This window comes from Apodemus sylvaticus, chromosome 7, assembly GCF_947179515.1.
Source record: "Apodemus sylvaticus chromosome 7, mApoSyl1.1, whole genome shotgun sequence".
Lineage (NCBI taxonomy): Eukaryota > Metazoa > Chordata > Mammalia > Rodentia > Muridae > Apodemus > Apodemus sylvaticus.
In genome coordinates, this window is record NC_067478.1 from 404,340 (window position 1) to 426,925 (window position 22,586).

General features: G+C 43.2%; 1 protein-coding gene across 2 annotated transcripts in view; it reads left to right on the forward strand.

Annotated features, from left to right (window-relative positions):
• Fyco1 (FYVE and coiled-coil domain autophagy adaptor 1) overlaps positions 1 to 22,586 on the forward strand; it is a 66,697-nt gene that overhangs the window by 16,123 nt on the left and 27,988 nt on the right. For both annotated transcript variants that reach the window (XM_052186856.1, XM_052186855.1), the window contains exons 4-14: positions 482 to 607; positions 5,021 to 5,127; positions 6,447 to 6,590; positions 8,287 to 8,377; positions 8,915 to 11,275; positions 12,288 to 12,380; positions 12,815 to 12,933; positions 13,812 to 13,979; positions 16,128 to 16,277; positions 16,925 to 17,136; positions 20,255 to 20,399. In XM_052186856.1, the coding sequence (XP_052042816.1) occupies positions 482 to 607; positions 5,021 to 5,127; positions 6,447 to 6,590; positions 8,287 to 8,377; positions 8,915 to 11,275; positions 12,288 to 12,380; positions 12,815 to 12,933; positions 13,812 to 13,979; positions 16,128 to 16,277; positions 16,925 to 17,136; positions 20,255 to 20,399 (3,716 nt within the window). The remainder of the gene's footprint in view (positions 1 to 481; positions 608 to 5,020; positions 5,128 to 6,446; positions 6,591 to 8,286; positions 8,378 to 8,914; positions 11,276 to 12,287; positions 12,381 to 12,814; positions 12,934 to 13,811; positions 13,980 to 16,127; positions 16,278 to 16,924; positions 17,137 to 20,254; positions 20,400 to 22,586) is intronic.

The window sequence follows — 22,586 nt, forward strand, 5'->3', positions numbered from 1 at the left end:
CCAAGCTACGGTGGTAACCCTTAAAAGGATACCTTTCTCTTTGTTTTTTCTTTTTTGCCCCTTTTATTGCTTTCCTTTTCTCCTTCTTGCCTTTGTTTCTCCTCCCTCCTACCTCCCTTGCTTGGTTTTCTTATTAATAAGTCAGTTACTATCTAGTTTGCTATACTGGAACTACAATTTAGGCTTTCTGTAGGGTAGAAAAGTACCAATAGAAAATTCTCTTGGGATAACTATTATTTCTAAATCATTAGTTATATAACCTTGAGCTAGTGTTTAGTAGCTTCTTCCACATCTGAAGTTTGTGCATTAAAACACTCTTGTTTTGAGATTAGCATACTCTTGAGTTGCCAATAAATCAAAATAAAACCATCAAGAAGCCTTCCCCCAGTGTTTGTCCCTAGGAAGCTAGTAATGTTTATCACTTTAGGGGGTATGTACAACAGTAGTCTCAGACTTCCTGCCTGTTCCTTTCTCTGCACAGTTTGATCAGAAGGAGAAGGCTAGCCTCCTGGGTAGCAAGAAAGACTACTGGGATTACTTCTGTGCATGCCTAGCCAAGGTGAAAGGAGCAAATGATGGGATTCGATTTGTTAGATCCATCTCTGAGGTAAGCCATGCCTTGAAGGTAAGGGCCCCCTGTCTTCCACTGGCTGCCTAAAGCTTTTTTGTGGATACCTCTTCTACACATAGCTAGGTATACCATGAACTCTGTGAGTGATTAAGAAGCTGAGAAATCTAGTCCAGGCATACTGGGTACCTGTTATGAGGTTCAAGCTCATGGAAACTATCTGAATTTAGACTAAGCAGAAATGAGCCAGATCCTAAATTTCGCTTCCTAGCTGGACTGTTCACACAGGAAGTTTCTGTTCATGGAACCCTTTGGAAGTGTGCAACACTTCCTTTTTCAAAAATAAAAAAAAAATCATTTTCTTTAGAGTTGCTAAGCCAGACAACTCATTAGGTAAAGGCATTGGCCACCAAGCCTAATGACCTAAGTTTCATCTCTAGAACTCACGTGGTAAAGAGAACAGACCTTCCCCCATGTGCCATGACACACAATGAATGAATGAATGAATGAATGAATGAATGAATGAATACCAAAATTTTTTAAGTTGCTAGGCTGTCTGCTTAGGAAACTTAGATTTGAGTGAGGAGAATAAGGTAGAGTCACACAGATATTTCATATCATGCAGGGTTTCTGAGTAATTTTCTATATCCAGTTGGCCCCTTGAGGAAGAGCTGAATGCCCTGGCTTTGTCTTAACTACAAAATTAAAATAAAAAAACCACACATACACACCCTTCTCATTTGCATTCCTGTCTTAAGACCTCTGTGGCTGTTTCTTTGATTTGTCTTAGCTGCCTTGTACCAGAACCTAGAAGGCCCTATGTTGAATCCTATAATAGAGTTTGCTCACCACACCATATTGTGAGTAACCAGACCTCAGATGAGCTCCCTCATTCCTGCCTCCCAAGCCCACTCCCACTCCCACTCCCATCCCCATCACCAGTGACTCCCTTCCTCTCTTATCATCCCAGTCAACCCAGAAATGAAGTGCACATATATGGGAAGCAAGTGGACCCTGAAATTTCAGGAAAGAGGTTGGAAAAGTTTGTGCACTTTGTCTTACCTGCATCTCTGACAAGTACAGAATCACTTTAAAATCAGCACATAGGCTCTTTGGTGGCCTCAGAGGCCACAGTGTTGGAGTGTTGGATGTTCTAACATTAACACTCCCAGGCATACCAGCGAGAGCTAGGGCATTTGTTCTTAGAGATGGGAACAGTATTAAGCACACTGACATCAAAGGCTCACCATTTTTTACCAGCTGCACCCCCAGACTCTGGGCCAGTGAGGAAAGATGGCAGCTCTGAAATGTTTATCCTGAATGTATCTTTAATGTCAATGTAGTATGGGTTGCTCTTGTGAGGCTGGAGAGAAACTGAAGTCCATGATGTAGAGCAATTAATGTATCAGGAATCTAGAGATGTTCCTTCTTCACTCTTGTCTCCCACTCCTCACGCATTGCATCAGCACTAAAGCCTTAAGTGTATGACTTTGGAACAGGTAAACTCTTAACAGTAAGTTAGTTTTCATTCCTAGGGTCATGAAGTGATTACTAAAAGAGTCTACTTTTCAGCTATTTTCCTCCTCTCCTCATAAAGCATCAGACCTTTTGAGGCCATGCAGACAAGTATTAAAGAAGTTAAGGAAGCTGTGTACTGACTGCTCACACGGGTTTTAGTGGTAATTTCCTGTGGGACCCAGTTTAATTATATATGAAAACTCTGTTCTCTGTCTTGGAATGTCACTAGGTGGTAAAACTGCTGCATATTCAGTACCTTAGTACTCAAGTACCCTTCGGGTCTTCAAGTGTAACTCGAATTTAATAGGTCAGAAGTATTTATAGGACACCTCAGCACCTTTTGAGCAGGAGATAACCATGTGGACTAACCTATGTGAATGCTCTTTAAGCCACTTCTAGGGGCTCAGAATGGCATCTTTCAGGATTGTGTTTCCCTGAAGTGTGTGAAGACCAGCTCTGCTCCAGGCGCATAGCACAATGGTCTACTTTAAAGCAGAGGCAGCCCATGTTTCTTGAAGGTCTCCTGGCCTCCGCTGCTGGTGTGGGTCTTTTCTGCATGGTTTATATGGGTTCTGAGTAGATGCTAAGAAAACTGGAAATGAAAGCTGACCCAAGATCTAAAACAATTATTTTAAGGAATATATAATTATTTTCACTTGCAGTACACAGGAAATAATCCTCTTCCCAAAGGACATTTTAAAATATCTTTAAGTAGCTACCTAGCTCCCTTTATATAATCATCTCTTCAACTAATGAGCTTAAATGTTACCATATAAAAAGTTTTGCTGTCATGTAAGAGGAATCATGACTTATTCCTGATCTGGGAGCTTGCAGACAAGAGTGTTTCTGTGGGCAGAGGTCTCATTAAACTCCGCCACTATTCCAGTTTTGAGTATGTGGGTGTGCGCCTTGCCTAGCTGCTCTTGGATGCTCAGATGTTGTTCCCACTGAGCACTTTGTTCTCAACTCACTCGTCAGAGGAGAAAGTGTTTGGACATGAGCATGACTTCAAGGTTGTCCTCTAAGCATCTGCTGAGGTAACTATTTGGTAGCATACCATAGTGCTTTATATCGAGTCAGTCTGCCGCCCACCTCCACTTCAGCCATTATGACTGTGCGATATGGACATGGAGAAATGTCTTCTGTCTTCTATAGTTCATGAGGTTTTGTGTCTTTTAGAACCACTGCATATTACATTACTCCTTTGAGTCATCCGTAAGAAGTTAAATACTTCTGAGTTAAAGGTGTTAACTGCTACTGGGCTGTTTACAGCATCATCAGTGCCTTAGTGGTATGCCACATACTTCCTGTCTGAATCCAGGGCATCTTGATAGCAGAGAATAGGAAGACCCTTTTTGTGACCAAACATTTTGTGACCAAATGACTAATGTCATTCCTTTCCTACCACGTTTGACCTTTTAAGGGGTAAGAGAATGTTGGCCCTGTTTTTTCTACTTAGATCCAGAGCTTGTATCAGCAGATACCTGTGATAAGTCAGAATGCCTGGCTGCTTCTCTGACTGGTTAATTTGCAAACCTGTCTCACTTGTCTTCTATGGCAGTTCCGTCTAATCCCCTTGTCTTGACTGCCATGTGCCCATAGCTAGTAGGGCCCTGCATTGCTGCCTCATTGCAGCATCTGCCCAACATAACATATTGTAAGTGACTAAACCTTAGATGGATCCCTTTATGCCTTTATAGTTTGTTATCATAGTCCTTGTAGAGTTATGGACACTTGAGCTTTTATATGGCATTTACTCATATGTGACAAGACTTCATGGAAAGCCCAATTCTCATCCATAGCACAATAACTATGAACAGTGAGTTGGCTTATCTGAAAAGAAACAAGCTCAACTAGAAAAGTATGAATAGATACATGGGGAGCTCGATGCTTTTGTCTCCATAATGAAGACAAAAAGAGGCTGTTATTCATATGGCAATACCTTTGCAAAGCTCCCCACATACAACTTGTCTTAGTTGGGGTTTCTATTCCTGCACAAACATCATGACCAAGAAGCAAGTTGGGGAGGAAGGGATTTATTCAGCTTACACTTCTGCATTGCTGTTCATCAACAAAAGGAAGTCAGGACTGGAACTCAAGCAGGGTTGAAATCAGGAGCTGATGCAGAGGCCATGGAGAGATGTTCCTTACTGGCTTGCTTCCCCTGGCTTGCTTCCCCTGGCTTGCTTCCCCTGGCTTGCTCAGCCTGCTCTCTTATAGAACCCAAGAATACCAGCCTAGCGATGGTACCACCCACAAGGGGCCCTCCCCCCCTTGATTACTAATTGAGAAAATGCCCCACAGCTGGATCTCATGGAGGCACTTCCCCAACTGAAACTCCTTTCTCTGTGATAACTCCAGCCTGTGTCAAGTTGACACACAAAACCAGCCAGTACACAACTCCATTCTTTTTTCTGTTCTTCCCCTTTCTATACATTCCAACCAGACCTCTGAGGCCTCTCTCCCTGAGCCTGACCTCTCCCCACCCCCACCCCCACCCCCGCCCCCGTATATTAAGACCAGCACCAGAAAATCTTAACATTCCTTCCTCTTGTATCTTCTATGTGTGAAGCCATTCAGCTACCTCCAGATTCCACTCCTTGCTCCAAATTAAATCAAGGAGTTTCCTCTCTGACTCAGAGATTCTGACGGAAAGAGAAGCAAGAGTGATTCCACCAGTTATTCAGGTGTTTGAGTTGCTGTGATATATCTTTCTCCACCTGTTTGAAATAGACTATTTTCAGATGGCCTGGGATAAGCAGCCCCATTTCAGGCTTCACTCTAGGGTGACAGTGCTAGATGTTTTATGTCCTTTGAGGGGTATGAGGGCTGCTACTGTCAAAATAGGGTTGAGTGGCATGTTCTGTCCTGTATGTGGCCTTTGCTAATCTTCCATGAGACAGGTATTTATCTCGATATAATCTGTGTTTTCAGCTCCGAACATCTCTGGGAAAAGGAAGAGCCTTCATTCGCTACTCTTTGGTGCACCAGAGGTTGGCAGACACCTTGCAGCAGTGCTTCATGAACACTAAAGTGACCAGGTAATTGCAAGTCTGTGCTGGGCTTAACCTCATAGCACTGATGATAAACAGAATCAGCCAAACCAAAATGTTAGTGACAGGTGCCTCTAGTTTCTTTCTACATCCATTATTCTTTGTACTTCCTACCAGTCTTTGAACATGTAGTCTTGGAGGCAAAAGTGAGGAAGAGGCTACCTTTTTCTAGTTCTCCCATATGCTCAACTATGACGCTAGAGCTTAGAGCCAGATCTCTTAACTCCCAATGCCATATGTCTTTCCCTAGTGGGTAGTAGCTCATTGGGGCCAGTGTTTCTTTGCCTCCCAGAAGAATTACCTGTCCGGTTTTCCTTCACTTAGCCCAACCTACCACAGAGTCAGTACTCATCAGCATATCAGGGCTCCTTGGAGACTGAAGAGCAACTGCTGTGAGTCTATGTCAGCCTTTGTACCTCTTAAGTGCAACAGCCTCACCAGGAAACAGTAAGGGAAGGAAAGAGGTGGGCCTGAGTGGATGAGGTAAGGGAGCATCAGGTAAAGATATAGATCTGGGACCACGAGGCCAGACATCTTGGCTTGCTGGGCAAGCCAAGTTCTACTCTGCCTCTCCCTAGATATTTGAGTTAATGAAGGAAAACACTTTTGAATTAAAAACTAACAGGCAAAAATCTTATCACTTTTAAGGTTGATTTACATAAAGGAATAATTCTTATACATGTGACAGGCTTGTGAGTTAGCATTTGTACATTTGATTTGAAGAGTATATTGTTCTAGGTATTTGGTAAGACTGCCATAAGTGATTCAGTGTCCTAGACCACAAATATCAGCCAGGTTGCTCTTTAACTCATCAGTACTATCTTTTTAATTTCTTACTGCTTCATATTAAATGAATAAATGTGCATATATTTCCAGATAGACATTTGTTCTTTGGCTTTTAATTTGATGTCTGAATAGAAATCAGAAATGAGCCCAGTGCATCGTATTGTGTTCTATGAAAGGAATAAAAGCTGAGGTTATCTTCCCAAAAGGAAGTGTCCTGTCTCCTACAGTTGCCCTTTCCTGGCAAGTCACAGAGATTTGAATATCTCCAATTCTTTGGAAGAAAACAGATATTATATAAATAGTAAGCATCCAGGTCATTGTAACAGTTTCTTTAAAGTAAAGAATGTTTATTGTGAACCCATGGTCTGGCAGTAAAAGATAAAATGATCTGCTTGGTTTTTGATTTAGTAACATGAGTCACTGGGTCTGATGAAGTGGAACCACACAGGACGGCCTTCAGTAGCTCATTCTTTGCCTATCCTTGTTACTTTTCAGTTCACACAGTGTTTTGTTTTCTGCAGTGACTGGTATTATGCAAGAAGCCCCTTTCTGAAGCCAAAGCTGAGCTCTGACATTGTGGGTCAACTCTATGAGCTGACTGAGGTTCAGTTTGATCTAGCATCAAGAGGCTATGACTTGGATGCCGCCTGGCCAACGTTTGCCAGGTACTTTGGGGGATTGCTTTCTTTTAAAAGTTGAGGAAAGGATACTCAGCATTGTGACACGTCTGCCCAGCCATTTTGCTTGCTCAGTAAATCATACATAACTTCACAACTATTTTTTTCTGCCTTCCCGTTAATTCATTCATTTATATCAGTATTGACTCTTGGGCTTTTTGGGTAGTGGTGGGGTTTTGTTTGTTTGTTTTTGCTTGGGGGCTTGTTTTGTTCTGTTATTCAGTAGCTTACATTCTATCATTATTTGGAAGCTTAACTTGCCCGTATTTGTCCAATGGGAGACCTTTCAGGCTGATACTTGTGGGGTTTCTGTCTTCTGTCTGATACATTCTTTTCATAAGAAATAAAATATTGTAGATATAACTAATGCCCCACTCTACTGCTGTCTTTCTCCTTCTTTATTTCCAGAAGTAAACACAGCACCACGGTTGAGGTATATTAATAGCAAGGCTTTTTTCTTCATTATATGTACAAGTATCTATAAATATTTTATGATAATGTATATGTTCTATGAAGTATATTTTTTCAAAATTTTATTCATAATGAGAAAGCTATTATTTCACACCTGCTTTTTTATTTCACATTGTTTAGTTTTATTTGTGCATATACTTGTGGTTCTGTGGCTATGGGGTAGAAGCAAGACAGAGTGTGTAAAGCAACTTTGCCCACCCATCTCTTTACCTGTTCTATGACAGCTTTCCTGCAGGAGTAGTTGTGATATAGACCATATATTTTACAAGCTCAAAATATTCACAGCCTAGCAGACCCACAATGTAGAACATTCTACTACATGTGTAACCATATCCACCCTTTGGTGGAGTTAGGCTAGTTCTACTTTGCACAGTGATAATTTACCAAGAGTCTCCTTCCTCCATCCCTCATCCTCTTCTGGCCTCCACAGGCACCCCCTCACACATACACCACGCATAAAAATAGATCTTTAAATTTAAAAAGAGTCTAGAACTCTTCCTCTCAGGAAAGAAAAAGGAGGATGACTTATCTCATAGTTTTAGAAGCTGAAGGCCTAAGCAACATGGCCCAGGCTCTGGGGCGTGGGGCAGGGGGAGGGGAGGGTCCCTTTGACTATCATTTCAGAGTAGGTGACGTTTGGAAAGGAGATGGGGTATATTCTGTGCAGAAGTAAGAGATCACATGTCCAAAATAGTAAGCCAGAGGTTAGAGTTCCATAGTGCCCTCCACTGCATACCCCAAGTTGATCTAAGGACTTATATTAACCATACTTTTTAAAGGTTCCACTGTCTGCACCACCACTTTAAGGACCATCTTCCAATATGGAAGGCCTACACTCCCATATTGCTGTTCTTTATTTAAGGAAGTTAGTACAGAAACCTGGGGTCAAGAGCTGATCCAGAAGCCGTGGAATAATGGTGCTTACTGGCTTGCTTCACGTGGTTTTCTTAACCCAGGACTAGAAGGCCAGAGATGGTTCCACCCAAAGTGGACTGAGTGGACCCTATTGATCATTATTTGAGAAAATGCCTTACATTTCCTCAACGGAGATTCCTTTATTTCTCATGATTCTAGCTTGTGTTAAGTTGACACACAAAAGCAGCCAGTACACCTTGTTACTATCAACACCACTGCCTGTGTATGTGTTTGCATATATGTATGTACCTGAGTTTGTTTATCTGAATACAAATGTATCTGTTCTGTGGCCCCATAGGAGGACGCTAGCCACCAGCACCTCTGCTTACATGTGGAAACCCCCCAGCCGAAGCTCCAGCATGAGTAGTTTAGTGAGCAACTACTTGCAGGTAACATCAGAGAGGCTGGGATTAGTAGATTATTAGGGTGACCAGGGTAATCTTCTCAAATACTCGTTGTTCTAAGCAGAGTAATATAATCCCTCAAACTATATCATTTATGTCCTGGAATTTAGATTTTTAAAGTCAGATAAAATTTAGATCCTTTTAAAACTGAACTCTTAAAACATTTGAAGTATCTTACAGAATGTAGTTTAGCACTGAGGTTAGAATTGACCCTGTCACCTACTGTATCCAACTAAGGGGAAATTACTTAACTTAAAAAGTTGAAGCTTCAACTTTTTCTTCTGTAAGAGGAATTAATAAAATCTTCCTGGTCCTAAGTGGAGGAGCAAGTGAAAGAATGCTTAAGAACAATAGATCAGGAAATGCTAACTTTTTCAGAAATGTGAACCTATTAAAACTATATAATAGCAATTTATTTGCAATATAAAATACTCATTATATATAAAGAACATTAAAAATAGAAAAGACTACTCTTTTCTGGACATCTTCATTCCAAAGCTCCTGTCTTTTACTTTCTTGTAGACTCAGGAGACAGCCTCCAGTCTTGACCTGAATAGTTCTCTAAACAATGAAGCACTAGAAAACTTCGATGAGATGCGGCTAGAACTGGACCATTTGGAGATTCGGGAGAAACAGCTACAAGAGCATGTACAGCAGCTAGACAGGGAGAATCAAGCACTTCGAACGATGATTAGCAGACAAGGGGGGCAGCCTCAGATAGAGGAAATGGGGTACCTTGCAGTCGAGGATAGCATTGGCCTCATGAACCTGGTGGCAGAGCTCCAGAAGCAGGGGGACGTCACCCAGGCCACAGTGAAGAAGCTACAGACATGTCTGCAGACCCTGGAGCTAAATGTAGACAAAAAAGAGAACAGCCACTCAGCCTTGCAGCTGGAGAACATGGCACAGGAGGTTGATGCTGTGAAAGACTCCTTGACTAGGAAGAACCAGCTTCTAGCCAGCCTTTCAGAATGCCTCGCTAGGGCTGAGAAAACGGAAAATCCATCTCTGAACACAAAGCTTCATCAAGAGCCAGTTTCTACTGATCTGGCCCTGAAGCTCCAGGAGCTGCAGGGAAAACTTCAAGCCCTAGAAGGAGAGAACACCAAGGCCCAGGAGCTAAATAGGCAGCAGAGTATCAAGCTAGAGCAGCTGGCTAAGGAACTTGAGCTGAAGGAGGAGGCCCGGGCTAGCCTAGAACACTTAGTGAAGGATGTGATCCCACTTCAGGAAGAGCTATCTGGAAAGAAGCAGGAGTCCGCTCAGCTCCGACGACAGCTTCAGGAATCCCTGGCCCACTTGAGCTCTGTGGAGGAGGAGCTGGCTGAAGCTAGGCAGCAGGGAAAGCAGCATAGAGAGGAAAAGCAGCTACTGGAGCAGGAAGCCAAGTCTCTGACATGGCAGCTGCAGCTCCTAGAGACCCAGCTAGGACAGGTGAGTCAGCTTGTAAGTGACCTGGAGGAGCAGAAGAAGCAGCTAATGCAAGACAGAGACCACCTCAGCCAAAAGGTAGGCACGCTAGAGCAACTAGCTGAGGTGCATGGGGCAAGTAAGAGTGAAGAGGCTGTGGCTCCCTTAGACTCTGTCCCACCAAAGTCTGGGGAGATGCCAGAAAAGGGGCAGCAGTGCCTCCAGGAAGAACAGGTAAAAAATACCACAGTGTCAGAGGCAGACCAAGAGTTGCAAAAGGTCAACCAGGAGCTACAGAAGGAGCTGCAGAACATGGCTGTCCGCAACCAGCTCCTAGAAGGCAAACTGCAGGCCTTGCAAACTGATTACAAGGCACTGCAGCAGCGAGAGGCAGCAATCCAGGGATCTTTAGCCTCCCTGGAAGCTGAGCAGGCTAGCATCCGGCACCTGGGAAACCAGATGGAAGCAAGCCTCCTGGCTGTGAGGAAAGCCAAAGAGACTATGAAGGCCCAGGTGGCAGAGAAGGAGGCTGCCCTGCAGAGTAAGGAGGATGAGTGCCGGAGGCTACAAGAAGAGGCAGATCAGTGCCGGCTTCAGACAGAGGCCCAGGCCCAGGAGCTCCGAGCTCTTGAGAACCAGTGCCAGCAGCAGATTCAGCTGATTGAGGTCCTCTCTGCAGAAAAAGGCCAACAGGGACTCAGCCTACCAGAAGTGGACACAGCCCAACTGGCCTTGTCTCAAGCACAGCTGGAGATTCACCAGGGGGAAGCCCAAAGGTTACAGAATGAGGTGGTAGACCTCCAGGCCAAGCTCCAGGTGGCCCTAGGTGATCGAGACAAGTTACAGAGCCAGCTGGGTGTGGCTGAGGCAGTTCTAAGGGAGCACAAGACTCTGGTACAACAACTGAAAGAGCAGAATGAAGCCCTCAACAGGGCCCATGTTCAGGAGCTGCTTCAGTGTTCAGAGAGAGAGGGGATACTGCAGGAGGAGAGCATCTATAAGGCCCAGAAGCAGGAGCAAGAGCTACGAGCCCTGCAGGCAGAGCTGTCACAGGTGAGATGCAGCTCAGAGGGAGCCCACCTGGAGCATGCAGAGCTACAGGACCAGCTGCACCGAGCCAACACAGACACAGCTGAACTTGGCATACAGGTGTGTGCACTGACAGCTGAGAAGGATCGGATGGAGGGGGCTCTGGCCAGCTTAGCCCAGGAGCTCCAGGACTCCAAAGCAGCAGCACTACAAGAACGAAAGGGCTTGGAGCTCCAAGTGATGCAACTTCAGCAAGAGAAGGAGAGCTTGCAGGAAAAGGTGAAGGCAGCTGAGGAAGCAGCTAGTTCATCCTCTGGTCTGCAGGCACAGCTGGCCCAGGCTGAGCAGCTGGCCCAGAGCCTCCAAGAGGCTGCACACCAGGAACAAGATGCCCTCAAGTTCCAACTAAGTGCTGAGATTATGGACTACCAGAACAGATTAAAGGTAAGCTCAGCTTTAGCCATCTCTCAAGGTACACCTTGTGACAGCATAATTAGATGGCCCTGCAGCAAGAAAAAGGTGAAAACCAAAGAATTCCATTCAGTTGTAATACTGCACACCTCCTTACATAGATACATGAGGCAGAGCATGGGTAGCAGTGCCTTTACATGGAGCCTCCACTTAGGCTGGGGCATATGTTGGCCCACACAGAACTTTTTTAAAATTAGAAGTCAAAACTGACAGAGCAGAACATACACAAATTTACTTTTGTGGTTTCTTTTGAATTCTCAGCAGATCTAATAGCCCATTTTTAAATCCCCACAAGGCAGTAGTAGCTCAAAGTGTGCACACGATCTTCTGCTGCTTCCCCTTCTGTGTGTTTGTGTGCAGCCCATTCCACACATAAGTTTCAGCCTTTAGCTCTGCCTTATCTTTCAGAGCCCCATCCTCCATAGAGTCACCAGTCTACGACAGCTCTTGAATCCTGGCTCTTGTTCTTACTATAATAATCAGCTCCTCTGGGTACTATCCTGATGGCTGACAGGGTGGAGAGGACTGACTCAGTTTAGAAAAGTAAGAAAAACCCTTATAGCAAACAGATCTGTGAAGCCCCAGTAGACCATAAACCTTTGATACTTCATGAAGAAAAGGGGCTAAAGAATGATAACTGAGAGTATAAACAGCCACACTGCTTTGATTTCTAGTGTGCAGCAGTAGTGGGTCAGGCCTCTGCTCTCAGCCTACTCTACACCCTCTCCTACCCTTTCCTGAAAGTGCCCTCCCCACACCATGAGGCTCATGGGCCACTAGTCCACTTGCAGAAAACGTTTGAGGAACAAGCTGAGCCTCTTTTCCTAGTAAACTTGCAAGTATTTTGTTACCAGTAGAGAAGAAACTTGTTGAGCCACTTTAAGAAACAATGCAGTCTTATTTTTAGAAACCATTGGGGTGATAAAAGTTAAGGAGCCTCAGAGCAAGAACCTCTCTCTTATAACACCTTCCTTATCCTTTCCAGACAGCCAATGAAGAGTGTGGGAGCCTCAGGGCCCAGCTAGAAGAACAAGGCCAGCAGCTGCAAATGACTAAGGAGGCTGTGCAGGAACTGGAGGTGAGGCTGGCAGGTGTGCTGTCAGGGAAGGGGATCTGGTCTGCTCTTACTGGATTGTTGAAAGATGTTTGTCACAGTGCTGCCAGTTGTCAAATTAAGACAGTCACTGATTCAGACAATATCACAAGTCTATGCCATAATGCCCTTCCATTCCCTGGACTTTGGGCTAAAAGGAAATTGTTCTTAGTCACCTCTATTGGTATTCTCTAGTGGCATTAAGTGCCACTTGTTCCACCACTAACCATACTCCATGCCACCTGCATTCCAGCACCCCACTGTAGAGGTCATGCCTCACAAATGTAGAACAAAGGTTTCTGGCCTCATGAGCTTCAGCACAAAAAGGCCTTCCCAGGCAGTGTGAATAACATACAAGTCTCTTCTTCCATAGAGGGTAAGCTTTAAGCTTTGTGTCTTCCCCTGATCTCCTATGCTAGATCACCAAGGCGGCCATGGAGGAGAAGCTGAATTGCACCAGTAGCCACCTTGCAGAGTGCCAGGCCACTTTGCTGCACAAAGATGAAGAAAGCACTATGCTTCGAACCAGCCTAGAAAGGTCAGTCACTGGGACACCCATACAGCTGCTGGTAGTTTCAGGGAGTGGGTAGGTTTACTCATTTTAGAAAATCAGCTACTTGTACTAGATGAGGAAGTCCTGCAAAAGTCATGCCACCAGAAAACACAGGGGACAGAAGCTTGCCACAGAAGAGTTGGCCATCTTCTGCAATAGTCCACAGGAGACAGGGTGCTTTTCATCTGGTTCAGCTTTTTACCTTCAGCAAGGCACACATTATTGCAGGAGCTTTTGAGGGTCTAGCTTGGGGTTCGATAATAAAGACATGGAGATATCTATATAATATAAGACTGCTACCCTGTTTCTGAGGCAATCCCTCAGCTACCCATCTAGCTCCACCAGGCCTCCCTGTCTGGTTCAGATTAGAAGACTTAGCAGGTAGAAGGCCTACTAAGGTCCCCAGCACCCTCCCCAAGGCAGAAAGTCCTAAAGACATCTGGGAGCAAGGTCCTTTTCTGTAACCACCTCTGAGAGACCACACCTCTCTCTTATGTCCTGACTCTTCTCTTCTGCTTGTCTTCCATCACTGCTCCATAAGTCTCCTTCCATCAGCTCTTCCCAGTATTCCAAAATTCCTGTCCAGGGATCCTTACAGAAATGCCATGCGCCACTCACTTTGAGTGTGTTAGCATCCTGGAGTATCTCTGCTATCATCCCAGAATTACCCCTTCATGTTTGAGGGGAAGGTAGAGAGAGTCTCAGATTTTGGGGTAATGCATGGGGTAAAGCAGATCATGCCTACCAGGAGAGGGCAAAGCCAAAAGGGCAGCAGGACCTTTCCTTGAAGACCAAGAGAGCCCAGAAATTCTAGGAAGTTGAACATCAGCGCTAACCAGGAAAACTTATTTCTCTCCTCCCAGAACACAGAAGGAACTTGAAAAGGCTACATCAAAATTCCAAGAATATTACAACAAACTCTGCCAAGAGGTGACAAACAGGGAAAGGAATGACCAGAAGATGCTTGCAGACCTAGATGACCTGAACAGAACCAAGAAATACCTTGAGGAGCGGCTGATAGAGCTGCTCAGGTGAGTCGGGACAGTTGGGAACCCTGTCCAGGATTGGCTTTTCTTTTTCAAAATTTATAGAAACCACAATTGAGTGGAAATGGGCCCTTCTCAAGTTCTGACCAATGGTGGGCTGTCAGGGAGCCATATGTCTGCAGGATCCTACAGACTTTGGCAGTCTTAAAAGCTGGATCTCCCTGATCACACCAGTGTTCATTTGGGTTTGGGTTTTTTGTTTGGAGGCGAGATTATGTTCAAACTCTGGGTGCCTGGCTAAAAATGATAATAAAATGGCATTTAGTAACTGGTCAATTCCTTATCTCTTACCTGTTTCCAGTGAGCCTTCTTCTCTTTTGCTGTCTGACTTTCCTGTGATTAGGGCTCCCTATAGGGAGCCAGCAGCAGTGTCCATGTGGGAACCAAACTAGAAGAGGCTCTGAGGGACGCAGCATGTTCCACTCTTGCCACTCAAGAGTAGCCACTGTATGGTGCCTTACTTGCCAAGAGAGATGTGAGAAGCTGTAATTTATATGAAATGTCCTGATTGTTAAATGGTTGCAAGTCATTCACGACTTTTAACTTTTTCTTAAAGGAATCAAATCTACAAAATAAAATACTGTAGCTATTCTTCCTTCCCTCTATTCCTCCCTTCCTCTCTCCCTCCCTCTTTACGTTCCCCCACTCACCCACCCTCCCTTCCTCCTTCCTTCCTTCCTTCCTTTCTTTCTTTCTCCCTTTCTGTAACAAATATTTGACAAAAGCAACTTAAGGAAGGAAAGATTTGTTTTGGCTCAGTGTTAGATAGTTTCAGGTAGTCCTAACAGGTAAGAAATGACAGTGGGATTGGTTCAGTTCATGACAGTAGAAATTTAAGTGGTTGTGAATATTCCATGTCTTAGCAGATGAAGAAGCAGAGACTCCCAGTGACCTACCATCACCAGCCACGCCCTCCATCCCAGAAGTCCCATAGCCTACTCAAATAGTACCACTAGTTTTGGAGGGCCAAGAGCTCAAACACATGAGGAATTATTTCAAACTCAAAGTTTCATCTATCAATACTCCATAGCAAACTTTCTAAGACAAAAAGAAATCTTTTTGCTTTGTTTTTACTGGGTTTTATTTTGACACAGGTCTTACTATATAGCCCTGACTGACCTAAAACTTGCTATGTAGATGAGGCTGGCCTCAGACTCACAGAGATCTACCTGCCTCTGCCTTGCAAGTGCTGGGATTAAATATACTACCACACCCAGCTTTCAAGACCATAGCTCTTATAAAACTACACCTTGAAAACTGAATGTGTAAAGAGGCACTTGATAAAACATGAGGCAGAAAAGATCTGACTTACTTCCATTTGTGGTAGTACATGAATGTACTGTGCTAGATGTACTCACTCATTAGAATTCCAGGTGTCTTCTTGAGGACTGTGGTACAGAAACCATAGCTTCTCACATTCCAAGGATATGAGTATCTGGTATCCTAGAAGCATAGAGGTCAGATGCTATGGACCAGCTGGAAGAACAAGCTGGTCTAGAGGATGAGTCTGCCTGTCTTCTTACAATTTAAATAACCTTGAAAAAAGCCAACTATCTCTGTGTTCCTAACCCTTTACCCTTAACCACTTTTAGAGGGCAGGGGTTCAATTTTCAACACTCACAAGGCAGCTCACAACTATTTTGAACTACAATCCTAGGGGATCTGATGCCCTCTTCACACTTCACAGGCACTACACACACATAATACACAGATACACATTCAGGCAAATTGCTTGTTGCGTGGTATACAGACATACATACAGGCAAGTTGCTTATTGCCTACACACTCATAGCCTATCATCAACTTGGTAGCATGCTTCAGCATTAGATACCCAAGTGATGTATCACTGCTAATAGTTCCTTGTGGTTGACCCAGCTTTCTGTATATATCATGTGTCTCTTACATGCTCTCAACTTACATGGGGTCAAAAAATCAATGTGTTGGGGTGCCTTTAGAGGCCACATGGCCACATCAGAGAGCTGTGTTTTTGGAAACCTCAAGTTGGGAAGAGGGCATTTACAAAGAAAGGGATTTAGCTTCCATGGCTTGAAACATTTGATATCAGCTTTCTGAAATGAAGCAGGGGTTATTCTCTACTTCTTGTGGATTCTTAAAAATATCGAATTATTACAGGGACAAAGATGCTCTCTGGCAAAAGTCTGACGCACTGGAATTCCAGCAGAAGCTCAGTGCTGAAGAGAAATGTCTTGGGGACATGGAAGCCAACCATTGCCATGACTGCAAGCGGGAGTTCAGCTGGATAGTGCGGCGGCACCACTGCAGGTTAGCAGCAGGCAACTCACCAGACTGGAATCAGGACAGATGGCTCTGGGTGAGGGATCTGACATAAGTGTGGGTACCATAACTATTTATCTAGGAAAAGAACTTTGCTTGTTTACCAAGAGAAGCAGAAGTGTATGTGTTAGTTGGGATCCTAGTAGGATGCTCAAGGTTCCCTGAAAGGAAATGTGCGTTGAGTTCAGGGAACTCACAGGCATGTGATATGCTTGGAGACTAGCAACTCTTTAGCTCTTCTTCAGCCAATGCAGATGGTGACAGAAAACAGATCCTTCAGGGTCTAGGAAGGATAAATAAAGAGAAAGGGCAGATTGGGAGTTGGATATGCTTTTAGAGACTTAGCCCTCCCCATAATAAACACAGAATACACACCTATAGCCTGATGTCAGTCATACCTTTTATTTCTTCCTTCAGGACCTAAGGAAGTAAACTATTCTCAGCTATGCTCACCATGAGAGTTTTGGAATCTTGTAAAATGGCTTACAGCACACTACATTGGAGGCAAAGCTAGGTCTGAAGAGTCCTGGGCTGACAGGAACCCGACACAGAGACCTATTCTGTCTCTCAACCTAGCAGATCTCAAGCAATCCATTGTGTATCATTCTCACAGCCTATGTTTGTTTCATTCCCAGGATATGTGGCCGCATCTTCTGTTATTACTGCTGTAATAACTATGTTGTGACTAAGCCCAGTGGCAAGAAGGAACGCTGCTGCCGAGCCTGCTTCCAGAAGTTCGGTGAAGGTTCTGGATCCCCTGATAGCAGTGGTTCAGGCACTAGCCAGGGAGAGCCTAGCCCCATGGTGTCACCATCTGAAGCAGGTTCCCAGTCCATAGGAAGCCAAGGTCAGGCCCCTGCCTCCTGATTTCATACATGTCACTTACTTTGGCCAGTTAGCTTGAGCAAGCTTCATTCAGTGTTTCCCAAACTTAGGTGTCAAAGAGATGCTAAATACATACTACCACCAACCTTAAACTTTATTAGATTACTAGGATTGATAAGGGAGTAACTTTTTCCTGTCATGATTAAGTATGATTTAATAGGAAGTATTACCAGTGGAATATATCCCATACATTGAGGAGCCTGTCCTTTAGGGGCTCTTTCATAATATTCATTATCTGTCCTGTGGTGACCTAAGACCCACAATTGTACATTTAGTAGTCAATATCTTTTTTCCTTTCTGTTAATGGCCAAGAATAATATATTGTTTGTGTCCTCCCACTCAGCCAAGAAACAGACTCAGGGTTTAAGTCCTGCTATTCCTGAATTCAAGTCACCTTAAAAGGTGACCCAGGCTGTCTGCTAGACACTGGACCTTAAAGAGGCAGAGCTGAGATGACAGAGATGGGGCTTCTCTGTTCAGGCATCGCTGCTGGCTGCATATAGTCCTTGTGAATGCTCCTTTGATAGATAGGCTGGATGCAAGCTAAGAAGCCTTCAGAATCCTGTTCTGCTCTTGTTTAAGTGGGTCAATAGGCCTTGCCACTCCGGGGTAGAAATTGTGTTTTTCCGCACATAGCACTGGGGCTTCAAATCTTTTCTCACTCCTCTAAATTAAGACTGAAGTTTGAAAGTCCTCTACATATTCTGGATATGAGTTCTTTATCAGATATATTTTATAAATGCTTTCTCCCAATTTATAGCTTGTCTTTTAATTTTCTTTTTTAAGATAAGTTGTAGTTTTGATAAAGCAAAATTTATCATGTTTTATGTATCAGGTTTTTTTTTAAAAAAAAATGTATCCAACTTTGTTTAACCCTATATTCAAAACTTCTTTTTTTCTTCTAAAAGTTTTGGGTTTAAGGTTTTGGGGTTGGTTGTGTGATTTGAGTAGGTAGTTTGTTTATGATAGGGGCTCAGTTTGTAGCCCAGCTGTCCTGAACCTGTTGAGTTCATTTGAAGTATGGTGATAATATATATACTGAGTGTTGAGTAGTTTTAAGGTTTTTTGTTTGTTTTTTGTTTTTGTTTTGTTTTTTGTTTTTGTTTTGCTTTTTGGCCAAAGGTTCCAACACCATTACTTAAAGTCTGTTTTTTCCTCTTAGAATTGTCTTTCTATAGGGACTGGAGGTGTGGCTCAATGGTAGAGTGATTGCTTAGCATGCACAAAGCACTAGATTGAATCTCCAGTGCCGCCTTGCCCATCCTCCACCCACCCCCCCTCCCCGCAAACATATACACAGACACACAGAGTTTTGTATATTTGTCAAAAGCCAAATTGAAAAGAGAAAAAAAAAAAACAGCAACAAGAAACCTGGCCTCATATATTTGGGTCTTTATCTAGACTTTGTTCCATTCTATTCATCTGTGTGCTTTTTTCCCCACCAATTCCTTACTGTATGATTACCATAGATTGGTTATGTTATTGTTGTTGTGGTGGTTGTAGTTGCAGTTGTAGTTGTGGTTACCATAGATCAGATGTTATTGTTACCATAGATTGAATGTTACTGCTGGTGGTGGTGGTGGTGGTGGTGGTGGTAGCGGCGGTGGCAGTAGTAGTGGTGGTTAGTTAGTTGGTTGTTTGGTAGGTTTTTGGTATTTTTGCTTGTTTGAGATAGGATTGATTTCTTCATGTATCCTTGGTTGTTCTGGAACTCACTGTATAGACCAGCTAGCCTCAAACTCACAGAGATCCACCTATCTCTGCCTCCTAAGTACTGATATTAAAGACATGTATCCTGCTGGTTACTATAGATTCTTAGTGCATCTTACTGACAGGAAAAAAAAAAAGCCCTCCAATTTTGTTCTTTATTAAACGTGGAAATTTTACAATGAGTTCCTTATTTTCTAAAACTAAAACTAAATCATGATAAGGTTATCATTGGGATTTCATTAGATTTGATATCTTAATAAAGTATTAACTGTTTCAATCCACGAACTTGGTACAGCTTCCATTTTCCCAGGTCTTTTTTATCCTCTTGATGAACATTCTTTTGTAGCTCTCGTGCCCTTTCCCATTCCTTTGTCAGCCTCAGAAGACAGATTCAGAAGTGTAGCTAGTCCTTAACAACTGTCAGGTTGTTCTTCTAACTAAAACAGAGATCTGCTACAGAAACTTGGGAGGAAAAATGCTACCTGTAAAGCAAAAGACAGCTAAACTGTTCTTACTAAGTAGCCTAAAGTCCCTTGCCCTATCTCACTGGTAGAAGTTCAGCAATGACAAAGTGACACTGTGGTAGGGTGCTGAGGTTGCTTCTTTTGATTTCTATCATTTCTTGTCAGCTCTTCTTCCTCTTCCTCCTCCCCCCATCCTACACTTCGCCCTTCCTCCTTCTTCTTTTCCTCTTCCTCCTCCTGCACTTTTCCTCTTCCTCCTCCTGCATTCTTCCTCCTCCTCCTCTTCTTCCTCTTCATCCTTTTCCACTGCCTCTGCCTCAGGTTTAACCCTTATATTTCCATGATACATGTTTATGGGTGGGTGACTGGCATGGTGGCCTGCCTATTGAGTGGTCAAGGTCAAACACAAGACCCAGTGCCTCCTGCAGTTCCTTGTGTAGAGAGAGGTTCTGTTCTACCCAACAGTGGACTGGATGGGGGAGGGGATAGAAGTCAGGTAATCTCCTGCTTCAAATTATTTCTGCCTGTGTCTTATATAGCATGGTCTTATTGGATTAGGATATTATCTTTATTTGTTTCTTTCCTAATATAGTTTTGATAGATTTTTTTCCCCTTCTAAATAGGGTCCTAGAGGATGTAGAAGTAGTTGAAACTAATACCCTGCATTTAAGAGAAGTCTTGAGGCTATATGTTCAAAATCTTCTGTAGTCCCTCTGTTTTCCTGGGATGTCCCAATAGTCTTTCTCTCATACCTACATAGAATAGCAATCAGTTAAGAGACCATTTACAATGTATTCTAACAGCTTGTTCTCCATAGCAGCACCCTTCACTTCCTATGTTATACCTGGTTCTATGCATAATGGGTACATGTATCTTTTTCTCTCCTGCTTTGCCTCCACCAAACAGGAATAAATCCAGTCTGCAGACCACCAGATGATGCTGTGTTCGACATCATCACCGATGAAGAACTGTGCCAGATCCAAGAATCTGGCTCCTCCTTGCCTGAAACACCCACCGAAACTGATTCAATGGACCCAAATATGGCTGAACAGTGAGTAGCTGTCACTTCCATTCCTGAAGTACTCATTAAGTGCCAATCCCTTTTGCTGTCTTGTCAAAGGACCAAGAAAATAAGGCACCAGAACCAGGATTGGCCGTCTCTGCTGAGGGAAGATACCTCAGAACAGTGTTCATAGTAGGATGGCCTTGAAAAGTAACAGTGCTCAGGAAACAGTCAGGGGGGTGCTGAATCAGAAAGTTCCTGGGAAGTGGGTGTGGTGCCTTGATTCAGCATCTTAACCTAGGCCAGTCTTTGGCTTGGGCAACTGTATTAGTCAGCTCAGGCTGCACAGCAAGAGGCCACAGGTCGAGTGACTTAAACTATGGACATGTAACTTACTACCATTCAGGAGGTTGGATATCAAAGATCAAAATACCAGCAGAAATGGTTTCTTCTCCCTGGGTTTGCAGATAGCTACCTTCTTGCAGCATTTTTATGTGATCATCTTGGGTGTATCCCTCTGTGTCCCTTAATCTCCATTTCATGCCTGGGCACTGGTACTTGTTTAATTTAATCTTCTCCTTAAAGGCCTTTGTAATTAAAATCATCCCTATTATAATTAAAATCATAGGTATGGTTTAATTTAAATAAATCTAGTAAATGTAATTTAAATAACTTAAAATCAAAGCTTCTCATTGCCAATCGTAAGATAGCTCCTATTCACTGTTGCTTCTATGATTTTGGACCATTTCTCTCCTTCCTGAAACACTTCTCTGACAACACCCTGGTTGGTAATCTTCAGTGTTCATGCTGACCCCCATTACCCACGGTACTATAGACTTTGCCATAAAATTTTGGTTGGGAACAAGGACTCTATCAGGAATTGGAGCAGAGGTCATTTATGTTACATTCTGGCTAAAAAATTAGCCATGTGTTACTTATGTCCTGAGTGATGTGGTTAGGGACTGGGGTTAGGCTCAGCAGATTAGAGGACTGACTGCTCTTGCAAAGGACCCAGGTTCACAGCACTCACATCAGATACCAGATAGCCATCTGTAACTCTAGTTCCAGGGTATAAGATACCCTGTGGCTACTATGGGTACCTGCACATACATGATGCACATAACCTCATGCAGTATTCACACATATACATTAAGAAAACAAATTAGTTTTATTTATATTCTGGCCTGTGCTCTTTGCTTCCTGATCCATGCCATATGAACAGGCATCAAGCTCTCACCTCGTAGCATTCGTCTGCAGCATAGTTACTACTCTCTAATGTTAACTCAGTTTATAAGCAGTGAGGGAAAAAGCAGAGCAGCAAGACATAAAAGTATTTAGTTTGGCAAGGAAAGAAATGCAATTTATTTAAAGTTGTAAACAAAGAAAGTGTGGATGAAGTAACTAAAACCATTAGAGATTAATGCCATTCAAAGGAAACAGCTACTTTGCCTTGGGACAGCAGGAAAGAAAGGTGCCTAAGGGCAAGAACACCTCATTGAAGGCTTCATAGCATAAAGATGAAAATGCATTTGACTCTTGTTTTAAAGGAGAATGAAAAGATTTAGGAGTGATCTCTAAAATGATTGTCTAGGAAGTGTTTTTCCAGGTATAGCTTCACAAATACTCTGCAACTTTATCTGTGGTCCAAAAAGACCCAGCTACACATCAAGCTGGCAGCAGAACTTGACATCATCCACATGGTGCTAGCTTTGTAAGCATTGTAGAATGCAAGAGTTGCAGGTCATGAAGGTTTGCACTAAGTTCTAGAGAAAACCCTGGAGAGCCAGGCAGTATATAATGGGGTCAGATTCTCTGGTAGTGCATAAGTGGACTATGCATGAAAATTAGAGTGTAAAGCCTAAACTGCATAATGTACTGAAGACCCCAGTACATTTGGAGATACCAGGAATGTGGAGCATTTGCCAAGGAAAGCAATCCAGTAGAGAGCCTGCCTATATGTGTTATAGGCAAGAAGGCCCAATAAAAATAGAGCTAATACCAGATGTGTCCCACATGCCAGACATGGAACTAGGATTTAATGGCTTTACTGTTAAGATATCATGTCTTTATTTGCTCTACGCTCATTACTCCCTTTTAGATTGTGAATGTTTTTATATATTAGAAGTATATAATTTAAATTTTTATTTTACAAGGTCTCACAACTGAGCATGTCTTAAGTCTCAAAAGAGACTGAACTTTCAAACACTTAAAGCTGTTAAGACTACAGGGCTTTCT